Source organism: Esox lucius, chromosome 12 (genome assembly GCF_011004845.1).
Source record: "Esox lucius isolate fEsoLuc1 chromosome 12, fEsoLuc1.pri, whole genome shotgun sequence".
In the NCBI taxonomy this organism is placed as follows: domain Eukaryota; kingdom Metazoa; phylum Chordata; class Actinopteri; order Esociformes; family Esocidae; genus Esox; species Esox lucius.
In genome coordinates, this window is record NC_047580.1 from 23,509,808 (window position 1) to 23,525,113 (window position 15,306).

Sequence of the window (15,306 nt, forward strand, 5' to 3'; positions counted from 1 at the left end):
TAACCATCACAATTTGGCCCTTGTCAAAGTCGCTCAGATCCTTACACTTGCCCATTTATCCTGCTTCTAACACATCAACTTTGAGGACAGAATGTTCACATGCTGCCTAATTTATCCCACCCACTGACAGATGCCATGATAATGAGATTATCAGTGTTATTCACTTCACCTGTCAGTGGTCACAATGTTACAGCTGATCGGTGTATTTCTGGTCTTACATGGATTCATTAGATTTAATCCAGGCAAATGTGGCAAAAGTCTTGCCTCATCTTTTGATAATTCCTAATATAATCAAATTTTCATGATCCTAACCTTAACTTTTCTGTATGTTTTTTCCTCCCTCACACTATTTATTTTTATCAGTCAGTTTCCACATGACAAATGTAAAGCCATTGATAATTTAGCTTTGACCTGAAGTTGAACAGCATCATTAAACAATAAACACTGGATGTGTTCATCTTTACTTCAGCCTTACAGGAAAGATTGATATTGCATTAATATTGATATTGCAATTTTATCAGCAATTACCTGCTATCTCTCTTTTAAAAGTTCTGTCTGTTACTCAAAGTTGCATGCATATAATTTATTGTCTATGGTTTCAGGGTAAATGTACTCTTTGTTAATTGTTTTCCATTGTAATGTTTTCCATCAGAACACATTCATGCCAAAATATCAAGTGACCATTCATTCCATTAACTGCTTATTTTCATTTTGTATCTAGTAGATGTCACCATGTGTATCTCCATGTCATCTGGCAGGATAGTGTAATGATTCCAAATACTGAGGAGGACAATTTGAAGCACAGCGCCACAACGGTTGGAAATGAGATCATATTCAAAGAGGATGCTGGGCTGTATTCGGAGAGTGTTGAGAAGGCCAATCCCTACTCAACAGACTTTAAGGGTAAGATCATGGCCAAAGGTTTATGAATAGCATTATTGTTTGATTTGAAGTTTCAAAAACATGTATTTTTCCAACCACTCCAATGATTATGAAAAGAGCATAACAAATGAGAAACTAGCAACTAAGTGATTCTAGTCTGGTCTTAATGGACTGGTCTTATTTGTTGAGCAGTAGCTGGATGGGAGGAATTGATGTGGAGGGTGAGAGACATCTAAAAAACGTTTTCCATTTACAATTTTCCTTCCAGTTCCCTCAATGGACTTCCTTGTCAAATTCCATGAAGTGAAGGCCAAGGAGAGAGAGGATGCTCTGTTTGAGTGTCTCCTGTCGCATCCCTTCCCAAGAATGAAATGGATGGGCAAAAATGCCACTCTGCAGGATGGAGAAAAATACACTATCACTGTTTCAGAAAACAAGCTTATCCACAGACTGCTAATTAAGGACTGTAGCCAGCTAGACAAGGGAATCTACTCTGCTGCAGCAGGACTCAAGATCTGCAGTGCTTGGCTGATAGTGGAAGGTGATATTACATCTTTATATTTTCAGATGTAGAACACATTCTTGGTTTAACAACTCACACATTTATTTTGACAGTAAAACATATTCATTTCTTGGGCTGTGTATTCCACCACTTTGGTTTGGAAATAATACTATATGGTCAAGTGTAGACTGACTCAGCTCACCAGTACCTTCTTCTTAATTTACCAAACAGTACATTTTAGAATGCCTTCTGCTTGGAATGTCCCTAATTTATTTTGATTTATTTGCTTAACAATGGTCACCTTGACTTGCACATTCAAACCTCTGTCCTGACAACAACTGTCCGCACGCTGTCAGGCCTTACCAGCAGACTCCACATGCAATTTCAAAGCTAAAGACTAAAAATTGACTTCTCTCTTGTTCATGCACTAACAATGCAAACAAACACCTATATTATAAGAAATATGTGAACCAGTTGATATAAGCCATTACGGTAAATGCATTGCCAAATTGCATCATTTGCTGTCTTTTTGTGGAGGTGCCCTAACAAAGATGTCTGAACTATTAGTGATTCAAACGCATGATATACATCAATCAAAAGGGGACAGCCATGGGAACGCGCTGCTCATTGTCATAGATATAGCCAAATCTGCCCGGAGCCATCAAAGGCAGTTATTTTTGTCACATACACATTCTTCATGACCAAATGGTTGGTGCTACAAATGCATATGTAATTTCATTCAAATCAGGAGGGTCTCTGGAACATGTGGAAGTCTTTGGTTTTGCTGTAAGACGCACACAAACCAAACTATCAACCAAAAGAAAATTACGTTGTCAGTGGAAAATCACCCTTACCAGGTGCATTTACAAATAAATTCCTTAAAAATTACCAGTTGATCAACAATGTTATGGGTAAGCATGGAACGCAGGGGGAAAATAGACAATTCTGAGTAAAACAAAAGTTTTCATTCCATTCATTATGTATGTGTTTATTTTGGAGTTATGTCTTGTCAAGACAAAAAAAAAAAAGCTGTAATAAGCATGCTCACTGGTCCCTGTAGTTTGTTCACCTAAAGCTCTCTCTTTCTCTTCCTCTCTCTCTCTCTCTGTATCTATCTATCTGTCATTCTTAGCTGACAGCGATCCAGCTTTACGTGGTAGAAAGAAGGCCCGTAAAACGACCCAAGCTGGTGGATCAGGTTTGGATCTGGAAAAACTGGCCCAAGAGCAGGAGGCCAAACTGGCACTGGAGAGGAAGGACTGGATTGAAGCAGCAAACAAGGCCAGAAAGGAGGGGGTAGCCCAAAAGGCACTCCTGGCCACCTCTCCTCTTGACATCGGAGATAAAAACAGTGGGGAAGGCAATGAATCCGGGAGGAAAAATAACAAGTCTAAAGGTGGATCAAAGAAATCCAAAGCTGGTGGGAACTTAGTTAATGTCAAGGAAGGCACTGAAATGGATGGAGGTAAAAAAAAAGAAATACACTTATAAAACATATCCTTGTTATCAACGCAATGGACTTTGAATATGTTACTTCACAATAAAAACATATATAGCTGACTTAGAAAGGCTATGTATTTGCATATACAGTGCCCTCCATAAGTATTGGGACAGTGTAGTAAAACATTTCTATTTTTGCAGTACACTCAAGCCATATGAAAATACAGTTAAACAATGAATAGTAGGCCCTTTCACTACATGTATGTTTTACAAAGTAAGAAAAATCAGTGGGAAAAAAGTTGAAAGTTTTAGACTGGCTGAATCAATCTTCTGATTTAAATCTGATTGGTACATTTTACTAGCTAGGAGACAGAAGTCGGAAACTACACAAAACAAGCAACAGTTCAGCATGCCTGCAGTAAAGGCTTGGCAAATCATCTTAAAATGCTTTCATCCTTAGTTGGTAAACATGTATGTGTTAAAACAGACAGAAATAATGTGACAGTGTGTGCTTTTGCCTCATATCCATCGTGTAATCATATTTTCAAATGCCTGGAGTGTGCAGCAAAAATACCAGATTATACTTTACTGTCTCAATACTTATGGAGAGCACCATATATATAATGAAGAGAATAATACATTGGTACAACATCTAACAAAACAGGAAAGCACAATATGTATACAGCTACATATTACTTCATGCTATTTCTTTTCCTAATTTTTCAACAATTGATTTTATAATTCTTGATAGGAACTTTAAGCGATGATATTCAACACTACTGTTGTTTGCTCCTTGGGGTTTAAGGCCGGGTGTCTCTGTAAAGCACTTTGTGACAACTGCTGTTGTAAAAAGCGCTTTATAAATAAATTTTCATTGATTGATTGATATTGATCCAGACGGGATAAACGGGGTAGGTGTTGGAGACCTTAAGAAACGTAAGGGACGCAAAGACCCACTTGTGCCAGATACAGTTGTTGGTAAGATATACATTGAGAGCTTTAGCTTTTATTGAGTTTGCCCAGTGTTGACTTAGCTTCTAAAATCTCAAATGCATTTGAAATCATAGAATGTGTAAAAAAAAAGAAATTAAAAATATTCCTCACATCACGATAGAGGGAAGACAGGCCACGAGGCACAGAGTGAGTATAGAGAAACATCCTTTTATTACAACACACAAAACTAACAAACATTGCAAACTGAGGCCCAGCACAAGCAATGACCCACAACTGAAAGGTCCTAAAGGGTCCCCAATTAGAGGCAACATGGGACAGCTGCTTCTAATTCGAGACAATCAGAACAGCAGCGCAGAGATGCCTAGAGGCACCTCTAAGGTACTGACTGTGGACCCAAGGTGCATAGAGATGCCTAGAGGCACCCTAGCCAGGATCTGACAGTTTATTAAAGAAGATTGAAGAGAATTTGAATATGAGTGTACCTTTATTGACTGGAATAGAAAGTGAAACAGCTCAATAAGCTGTCTTTTTAAGTGTAAACGTGAAGTTCAGTCATTTATTGTAATTCATTGTTATTTATTGTAATGTTTAACCCTTTGGCGCGTACGATCACACCAGTGTGATCAATCTAGAGTGGTCCCTGGAGCGTACGATCACACCGGTGTGATTAGAACGTCATGTTTAGAACGCACCATTAGCATACCTAGCTACAAGTAACGTAACAATGGCTGGTAAAACCGCGCTATTATTTACTCACATTTAGCTCAAACAGTGTTTATAACTTTATTTCCTGATTGTAATTGTTTCAAGACCATACTATGATATTAACCAGGTAGAAAGCATTCAAATCGGGACAAGAAGTGTTAGTTACGTACCAACAGACAGCCAACACTAATGCACAAAAACGAATTATATTAGCGACTACTACCGATCAAAACCATTGCAAAAACTTTCTAGAAGTTACGTTCCCCGTTGTATGCATTTTATATAGTTTATTCATTTTCACTGCATTGAATAACTGGTCACGATTTGTTAGCTAGCGGGCAGCTGACGTTTGCTAGCGGTTAGCTGACGTTTTCTAGCTAGCTACAGTAATAAATCAACCAACTTTTGTAGCTCTTAGAATTCGAGTCAACGAGAGAAGCTTGCAATGCAATGCATGTAGTGTTCCTTACCTAGCAAGGTGACTGTTCATAGGCTGGCGTGAGTTCAAATGCTGCAGAGTACTGAAAAAAAACTCACGCTGGGGGGTCGGTAAGGAATATTTGAAACTCACGCGTGAAAAGGTTAAGTTCTTTTGTAAACCTCATTCATTAAGTATGAAAACGTAACTAAATGAGAGTAACTGTGAAAAGTGCCAGTTAAGATTTTCTATTATTCTATGGCCAAATAACAGATCCCAATGCAAGAAGTGGGACAGGAGAACCTGAGGAGTACATTGCTGCCTCTGAGAACAGTTTTGGTCACGCAAGGCAAGGCCAACTGCTGAAAGACACACTGATTGGTAAGAACATGTGATGTCATGTACTGACTGCATGGAAATGGTATAATGATAGAGTAGAAGTAAGGACATCTTTAAAGCAGAATGTTAATTATCTCATGTAGTAGGCTACTGTACGTGCACATCTCTAAAAAAAAATTTTTTAATGTTGATCACATTATGATAACATTCACAGTATGTTCCTTGTGATGTTTTTCTTCATGTAGGGGTGGTCAATAAAACTCTTCTATTTTCCAAAGGTGACATACTGTGGGGAGAACAAGTATTTAATAAACTGCCGATTTTGCAGGTTTTCCCACTTACAAAGCATGTAGAAGAATGTAATTTTTATCATAGGTACTCTTCTAACTGACGGAATCTAAAACAAAAATCCAGAAAATCACATTATATGATTTTTAAGTGATTAATTTGCATTTTATTGCATGAAATAAGTATTTGATACATCAGAAAAGCAGAACTTAATATTTGGTACAGAAACCTTTGTTTGCAATCACAGAGATCATACGTTTTCTTTAGTTCTTGACCAGGTTTGCACACACTGCAGCAGGGATTTTGGCTCACTCCTCCATATAGACCTTCTCCAGATCCTTCAGGTTTCGGGGCTGTCACTGGGCAATACAGACTTTCAGCTCCCTCCAAAAATGTTCTATTGGGTTCAGGTCTGGAGACTGGCGAGGCCACTCCAGGACCTTGAGATGCTTCTTACGGAGCCACTCCTTAGAAAAGCATTCCCAAAGAATGATGTTTCCACCTCCATTCTTCACGGTTGGGATGGTGTTCTTGGGGTTGTACTCATCCTTCTTCTTCCTCCAAACACGGCGAGTGGAGTTTAGACCAAAAAGCTCTATTTTTGTCTCATCAGACCACATGACCTTCTCCCATTTCTCCTCTGGATCATTCAGATGGTCATTGGCAAACTTCAGACAGGCCTGGACATGCGCTGGCTTGAGCAGGGGGACCTTGCGTGTATTGCAGGATTTTAATCCATGACGGCATAGTGTATTACTAATGGTTTTCTTTGAGACTGTGGTCCCAGCTCTCTTCAGGTCATTGACCAGGTCCTGTTGTGTAGTTCTGGGCTGATCCCTCACCTTCCTCATTATCATTGATACCATTTTAGATTCCATTTTAGATTCCATCTCTCACAGTTGAAGTGTATCTATGATAAAAATTACAGACCTCTACATGCTTTTCAAGTAGGAAAATAGCTAAATCGGCAGTGTATCAAATACTTGTTCTCCCCACTGTAAGTGTTTTCTATTGTATACAATACATATCAAAATCTACACACCTTTATTGAAAACGCAAAATTTTCTGATGTAAAGGCTGAAATCAAGAAAGAAAATGTCAAGCATTTGTTCACCTTAGGGCTTAAAATCTTCACAATAGAAATAATATTTTACACAGGTCTTTAAAATCTTCATGATAGATCTTCAATGTAAGATTTTGTAACCAATAACATTAAAGTGAAAAAAATAGGTATCTGAAAGATAATTAAAAAAAATAGTTGCATAAGTATGCACACCTTAATTAATACAGGTGGTAATTGTTTTGGATCGACAACCATCTAAATTATGCACAAAGATTATTTTAATGAACAGGTTTTGTTTATGCTAAATCATTACTAAAGTGAATACTGAATACTTAACTAAATGAGAGTAACCATGAAAAGTGCCAATTAAAATGTTCTATTATTTTATGGCCGAATAACAGATCCCGATTCAAGAAGTGGGACAGGGGAAACTGAGGAGTACATTGCTGATTCTGAGAACAGTTTTGGTTACACAAGGCAAGGCCAGCTGCTGAAAGACACATTGATTGGTGAGAGAACACGTGATGTCATGTACAGAATGCATGAAAGAAATGGTGCAATTTAACTTAAGTAAAAGTCCAATGACAGAGTAGAAGTATGACACTGACAGGATATCCTGAAAAAAGCACACTCCTTAAAACAGAGTGTTGAATCTTATTTCATGTAGTAGCCTGCTGTATGTACACATCCCTAAAATTCTATTTTTGATGTTGATCACCTAACAGTATGTTAGTATGTTCCTTGTGATGTTTTCTTCTGCAGGGGTGGCCTATAAAACTCTTCTATTTTCCATAGGTGACATAAGTGTGTCCTGTTGTATACAGTAAATATCAAAGTCTACACACCCTTGTTGAAAATGCAACTTTTGCTGATGTGAAGGCTGAAATCAAGAAAAAATAAATCAGGCCTTCAGTGGCGAACCGTGACTACTGGAGATAGGCCCTCAGTAGCGGAAAACGATCCGTCATACATATAGATAGCGACTTCGGATTCCTGTGTATACAGAGCATGACTTGAGACATTTCTTTTGCAGGCCTATGTAGGCGAAGCAATTTGATGACAGAGTCAAAAGGTTCTAAACCACGCGGCGGCTTTGGCTCACAGAAGCAACAATAAACAACGGTTACAAATATCTATAGTATGGAACCACTTTAGAACAAAATACGGCTGTGTTGTTTTAAAGAAACATTTGCCAAAATAGTCAATCAAACAGAGGTGGAATAAATTCAGCCACACAGCTACTCACATTTTTTCAAACCACGGACAGCTATGCTGTCAGAGAGAAAAAAGTTGTGCTGTATTCCAGCGTGCAATAATTCAAAAAAAGCACTACAAATGTCATGTACCCAGAACTTCCAACTGCATCGTCATTAACTTTGTTTTCATCACTCAACCATTGATTTGATGTTGAAATAATATTTTACACATTGTATTCAAAATTATATGAACGAGATAGAAACAAAAAGCAAGCTGTGGATAAAAACAAAAAGTCCACTCACAATTACGATTATCATTTAAAAACGTCCATTCTCCTGTCCTTATTTATGAAATGGATAAAGGCAGGTTCGTGTAGCTCGTCTTTTGATTTTAAATCCAAAAGAAGTTATTTGTCGATTGAGATCAAAGCAAGGGCTGACAGCCGGGGCATCGCCATCCTTACCTACACTCACTGCAAAAAGCTAGCCAGCTAGCCAGGCTCAACCATGAGAAAATAAGATAAGGCTCGCTATTAGAACTAGTGACTATACTTAGGTCAACCAGAAATCCTTGAGGTCTCACACAATTGTCCCACCTATTACAAGACAATTTGTGATTGGTTGATTCTACTGTCAATCCAAAATGCTGCTCTGATTGAAGTCAATGTCAATGACGTTGGCTCGTGTTTTCTATTCAAAGCCCGAGGGCCTAGCCAATGAGCCTTGAGCACAGCTAGATAATTTCTGCCAAGATACTACTGTACCAAAGAAAAATTCTGATTGGATATTTTTGTTCGTCTTTTTCCAACACAAACTCAAATAATTCAACAGGAAGGTAATTACAATTAAGCTTCCCACTGCCAGAAAGAATTTATTTTAACTTCTCTCAATCATACCAATACAATACCTTAATATACAGTACTATGCAACAGTGTTAGACAACAAAAGTCGAACTAAGGCCATTTATTTGGGAAGAATGTGTTTTAATTAATACCATGCAAAATTACAGGCACATGTAATCATCACAGTGTAACACCAAGTCAATTCAACTTCAGGGTTACCAATCTGTCCAGTTAGGGAGAATAGGCAACTGTGAACCAATGTCAACTGTTTGGTGCAAATGAAAGTGACATTAGGTGCACTGGAGAGGCAACACCAAGACAACCCCCAAAAAATGAACTGTTTTGCAGGTGGTGGCCACAGACAATTGCTCTCTCCTTATGCTTCCTGAATGATTCTTCTTTAGCTTTGCGTTTTGCTAGTGTCCTTGTCACTACTGGTCGCAAGAGGCGATACCTGCAGCCCATTCAGTTTGCATAGGTAGTCCAGCTCCTCCAGGATGGCACATCCATGTGTACCATCACAATACGGTTTGCTGTGTCTCCCAGTACAGTCTCAAGGGCAAAGAGGAGATACCAGGATAAGGGCCGTACAAAAATGACCTCCAGTGGGCTACTGTTGTTCATGTTTCTTACCAAACTGTCAGAAACAGACTCCATGAGGGTGGTATGAGGGCCCGATGTCCTCAAGTGGGATCTGTGCTCACAGCCCAGCACAGTGCAGCTCGATTGGCATTCGCCAGAGAACACCAGAATTCGCAGGTCCGCCATTGGCCCCCCGTTCTCTTCACAGATGAAAGAAGGTTCACCCTGAGCACATGTGAAAGACACAAAAAAGTCTGGAGAAGCCGTAGTGAATGTCATGCTGCCTGCAACATCATCCAACATGATCAGTTTGGTGGTGGGTCAGTGATGGTCTGGGGAGGCATATCCTTGGAGGATCACACAGACCTCCAGTGCTAGCCAACTGTACCCTGACTGCTGTTAGGTACCGGGATGAAATCCTCAGACACATCGTCAAACCTTATGCTGGAGCAATGGGCCCTGGGTTCCTCCTGGTGCAGGACTATGCCCGGCCTCATGTGGCCAGAGTGTGTAGGCAGTTCCTGGATGACGAAGTCATTGATGCCATTGACTGGCCCTCACATTCCCCAGACCTGAATTCAATTGATAACCTCTGGGAGGTTATGTATCGTGCATCTGATGCTGCCAAGTAACCCCACAGACTGTCCAGGAGCTCACTAATGCCCTGTTCCAGGTCTGGGAGGAGATCCCCCAGGACACCATCCCCCGTCTCATCAGGAGCATGCCCAGACATTGTTGAGAGTGAATACAGGCACATGGGGGCCATTCACACTACTGAGTCACATTATGAATTGCCGTGATTAAATTCACACAAGTTGGAACAGCCTGTGATTTCAATAGTTTACTTTGATTTTCGGTGGGAGTTTGAATCCAGCCCTCAATCGGTTGGTGATTTTGGTTCCCACTGACCGTTCTTACATTTTGTTCTCAACGAATTACAGAATGTACAGTTAAGATTTTGATCTTTAATATATTTCCTTCATCAAGACCTGATGTGTGATTTAAGTTGTACCTTAATTTTTTGGAGCATTGTATTTGGAGATCTAATCCATTATCCCTTATAGAGGCTAGAGAATCGATAATATTCCATCACATCAATTTAGCTGATAAGAGTGAATCATTGCTTTGACCTTTGACCTTCCTACAAATGGACATTTATGGACATTATAAATACATTCAGGAGCTTTTAAAATGATTATTGCAATTGGATTTTACTTAAGCCTAGGTAATGACAAACACAGCACCTCACTTGATTTAGCAGGCATATTTCAGTATACACTCACTTTAAAAAAAGCTACTTGTTATACAGAGCCATATGAGATACTGATCTTAAAAGCACTCCCCCGGGGAGAAACTTAAATGATAATTATGAAATTAAAATCCAGACACATAAACACCTATTTCTAGCTTGTTTTTATGATTCCATTCATAAAGCACCCCTCTAATACATCTTTCTCACACACAAGCACACACACAAACACACAAAGCTGGATCTAAAACACACACTACCTACAGTGGATCCCCCATCAACCAGGAATTCATTTGGGCTGGAGCCAGTAGGAGCTGAGCTCCAGCGCATATGTTCCAAATGAGATGTAGGGGGAGCTGAGCTCCTGTACTTCCACTGGCCATCAGATAACATTTTAGATACAGCTGGATAGTGGAAAGTATTTGTGTTCTATTCAAAAGATATGAGTGCTGCTTTATAAACAAATTCTTAGTCTATCCATGTTGAGGCCATTTCAAGAACTTCAAGTCTACAGTAGATAGTTTCAATTTATATATAAGAAATTGTTGAGTAATTAATTAAATTGTCTGTAAGGTTTTTATAATTTTACGGCCAAATCACAGATCGAAATGGGCAGTGTGGTAGAGGAGAAACTGATGAGCACACAGATACTTCCAGCAAGCGTTCAGTTCGCACAAGACAAGGCCCACTGCTGAAGGACACAGTGATTGGTAAGAGACTACACCTGATGTCATGCATACAGAACAGGGTGTTTACATATGTAGCATTCAAGTTTGGTAAATTACCAGAGAAATATGATTTAATTTTACAGTGCTACCTGCAGTGGCTATAGCCCCAGTTCTTTTATGAACAGCCCCGGATCTCAAATTGACCCCCACAAAAAAAAAGATCTATTAATCTATAATTCTGATCACACATTATGACAATGTAGACGTATAGGCTGCTAGCGTGTACATCAACATTTTCCTCATGTACATTCAAAACCCTGTACTTTCAGTCCTGGGGGTGGGCTAAGCCCCTAATATATTGTGATCCTAGTGACCTCACAGGCTACCTGTATGCTCTCAATACATGATATACTATTAATATACATTTTCCTTACAGGGTAATGTTAAATGTCCTTTCAGGCACTACTGTATGTATGTAAGCATCTAAAAATAACCAAAAAGTATGTGATCATTCTTGACAACATTTTAATTTCCATAAGAACATAGTTGACATTAAAGCAATGTCTTTTTCGGGAGGGATTTTCCATGAAACTCTTTTGTCCCATAAAACTATTCTACCTAATTGGCAGATCAAGCCTGTCCAGCTACTGGTAGTTGGAAAAACATTTATGAATAGCTTGTCAAACAATTGTGAATGTACATGCTATTTTCCACACAAACTGTCATTGACAGATCTTATAATTATTAGACACAGCGGGTTCCCAGGTACTATTTTGTCAGTGCCACGACATTAATGACTATATTGATTTAAAATACAAACCTAAAACAATGTCTGTCTATCAATTATCAGCACACCACTGTCTGTCTGTGGTGAACTTATAGATTAATAGTAAGGATGAGCATTAAACTGAATCCTGTAACCTCCAAACTGCAGATGACAGTAGACCAATATGTCATGTGCAACTGATATCCTCAATTTATTGATCAGAAGATGAAATAGTAAATCACATATTTCATTATTTTGCTTTATAAGTTTAAGTAAATCTAAACACCACTGGAGTGTTTAGAGGATCGTGAATACAATAATGAATGAATTACAGTAGATTCTTTGTTAATCTTTACACCTCTCTACTCTGGTCAACTAGGATCCAACCAGACACATTTTTATCGAAATCATAGTAGATGAACTTGCAAGATGTCCATAATAGATACAGTTGCTGTTAACCTTTTCATGGGCTGAAATATGTAAAGCACCAATATGTGTCAGATGAGCCGAAAATACATTACATCACTCATATACTGTATGTGTAACATTAAGAAAAGAAAAAAAGAGCGGAACTTGTATGGTGTAACCATTTAGAAAATGTCTTAAATAATTTAGAAAATATTTCAGTCAAAGCATTACAAAATGGCATTAGATGTTAACATAACACCTGATTAGTACGTACAATATCTGAATGTAATACAACTTGTTGTGTATGCCAGATAAAGGAATTCAGTATGTAAGTGGGTTGTCAAACACCAATGCAGTCATCGGCCAGCCTGCTGAACTCATGTGTAAACTGAGCAAAGATAATTGTGAAGGGGCCTGGTACAAAGATGGCAAGAAGGTTAGTCTGAATAATCTTTGTCATGTCCACTCCAAACATGTAGTCTGGATTTGTGGTACCTTAATATAAATGATCAAACATTCTTGGTGCCTAATTTCTTTCTTGGCAGCTGACAGCAGACGATAGACACATAATGTCCAGAGATGGTCCATGCCACAAGTTGGTCATCAACCATTGTCAATTGGAGGACTCTGGAAAATACTGTTTTGAGGCAGATGGGCGTAAAACTGAAGCAATCTTTCAAGTGGAAGGTTAGAAAAGCAGCATACATTTTTGTTTATATTTACAACACATACTCCACCTGTCTCAACACAATTTGAAAACAATATTATTAAACTATCCACAAAAATATGATCAAGTATTTTTTTCTAATAATTTTACATTGCTGTTGAGTCAACTATCTGCCATTGCATGATGTGTCCTATTGCAGACCCTCCCAGATTTGACCCTAATGACCTGTCAGCATTCTCTCAGCCGGTCATAGTTAAAGCAGGAAATAGTGCCACTTTTAAATTGCCCTTTGTGGGCCGTGAGCCCATAAAAATCCAGTGGTACAGAAAAGGAGAGGAGCTTGTTGATAACAACACTACAAAGATAGAGAACTTCATCAACCAAAGCCGCCTGCTACTCAGCAAGTGCCAGCGCAAAGACACCGGAGAGATAAAAATCAAGCTCAAGAACGAATGTGGTACCATGGAGGCTTTCTCAAGACTCATCGTCCTTGGTGAGTTAAGAAATGCAACCAAAGCTAAAATGACTTACAATCAAGATTAAAGCAAGAACTGTCTCAGCACAATCATTGTCCAGAGATATTGCAGATAGTTTCTGTGAATGTTCCCATCAAATTATTTTTATCTTCATTTATTGTTGTTCAGTATTATGTATTGTTAGTTGAACACTACTCAAAGTTATTCGCCATATCTTCCTGATTGCCTACTTCAAAGTGATTGTTGACAGGTCAAATAGGATCCAGTAGCAGGAAAATGGACTGGTTTCTCATCAGCATATTAGTCCCAAACCATAGTACACTACCCTGAAAATAGTATACCAAATGTTCTCGGATGGTTACTCTTTCTGGTGGATTTTCGAAGTATGCATCCACGCATGCCTTTTGGGATAATATAGACCACTACCCCTTGCGCAGTAAAAGCGTTTCCACAATTCTCTCATCTTTTCACTTCACGAAAAAGTCAGTTATCATCACTTATATTGATAGTTATTACATCGATGTCATTAACAATATTATGACGAAGTTATATGTCCCAATTGGAGCCAATACAAGTTTACTATATACTAAACAGTACCTACTTCACAATCATCCAGAAAGTACTTAGGGTAGCTTGCGGTTAAACGCCTCCCTGGGTTAAAGGCCCCCCCATAATTCTCCAACAAGCCAACAAATGACAGGAAATTTAGTTTCCACACATTCCTTGGCTGCCATTCTTGTTCATCTATAAAATGTTGTTGAATCATCTCAAGTGAGCAAGTAATTCCACAAAATGTTCTGACATAAGTTGATCTTATATTTTGTCATTTAGAAAACATTGTCATGTAATGTGATGATGTAGACCTCTAAACTGATTTTTAATGTCAATAAAAAGGCCTTAGGCTAAGTAATCCACTGTCCATCACTTTCCGCAGAACCCAACAAAACATTTTAGGAAAAATAAGTTTAAAAACAGTGTTCTGGGAATATTCATGTACCCTAAAAGAACCAACTGGACAGTGTGCTTTAGGAACAAATCTTTTATGGTCCCACCAGATTTTATGGTCTTTTATACGGTCCCACCAGATCTTTACCACAAAACCTAATGAAACATTCCTGGAACCTTTAAAGGACAGAGAAAATACATTTTGGTAAAGTTCTTGTAAAATCAGTTGCATTTTGTTTCACCCTAACAGAAACATACCATAATCATCCGCACGACTGGACAGTTTTTGTGAAATATTTAAATGTTTGCCGCAGAAAACAATATGGGAACATTGACAGAAAAGATTGTTTTGGTAGATCTGACCTTACAAAAAGGACATGCTATGCTAAGTCCATTACCAGATGACAATGCTGAGACATGGCTGATTTGGCCAGAGAAATGTAACCTCACTCTGTCTGATCTAAACAGAGAAACCTAGTGTGCCCCAGGGCCCCGTGGAGGTCCTTGAGAACACTGCCTTTTGTATTAGCATCAAATGGAGAGCTCCAAAGGACGACGGTGGCTGCCCAGTAATACACTACAACCTTGAGCGCCAGCAAGTAGGCCGCAACACCTGGAAGAAAATGGGAGATGTCTCTGGCATGCCAGAATTTGAAGACAAATGTGTAGAACATGGCAAGAAATACCGTTATCGTATCAGAGCAGTCACGGAAGAGGGGATCAGTGATATAATGGAGACTGATGACCTCTCAGCTGGCGCCTTGGGTGAGCTACAATGGTTTAGCAGGTTTATAGCTGATGCCAGCAATTACCACATTTAATTAGAATTTACCACGTTTTTGCTGACAATAACATTAATTAGGTATTATACCAGAAAGTTCTCAAAAGTATTTGATAACATGAAACTATATGTAGC

The 15,306-nt window shown here is 38.8% G+C and overlaps 1 protein-coding gene across 1 annotated transcript in view; it reads left to right on the forward strand.

Moving 5' to 3' along the window:
* The window catches only part of LOC105013745 (immunoglobulin-like and fibronectin type III domain-containing protein 1), a 31,739-nt gene that overhangs the window by 10,746 nt on the left and 5,687 nt on the right, over window positions 1–15,306 (forward strand). Inside the window, exons 6-13 of the mRNA XM_034295841.1 lie at window positions 709–903; window positions 1,151–1,423; window positions 2,517–2,849; window positions 5,175–5,282; window positions 12,614–12,738; window positions 12,848–12,989; window positions 13,169–13,462; window positions 14,859–15,155. Coding sequence (XP_034151732.1) covers window positions 709–903; window positions 1,151–1,423; window positions 2,517–2,849; window positions 5,175–5,282; window positions 12,614–12,738; window positions 12,848–12,989; window positions 13,169–13,462; window positions 14,859–15,155 — 1,767 coding nt within the window. The remainder of the gene's footprint in view (window positions 1–708; window positions 904–1,150; window positions 1,424–2,516; window positions 2,850–5,174; window positions 5,283–12,613; window positions 12,739–12,847; window positions 12,990–13,168; window positions 13,463–14,858; window positions 15,156–15,306) is intronic.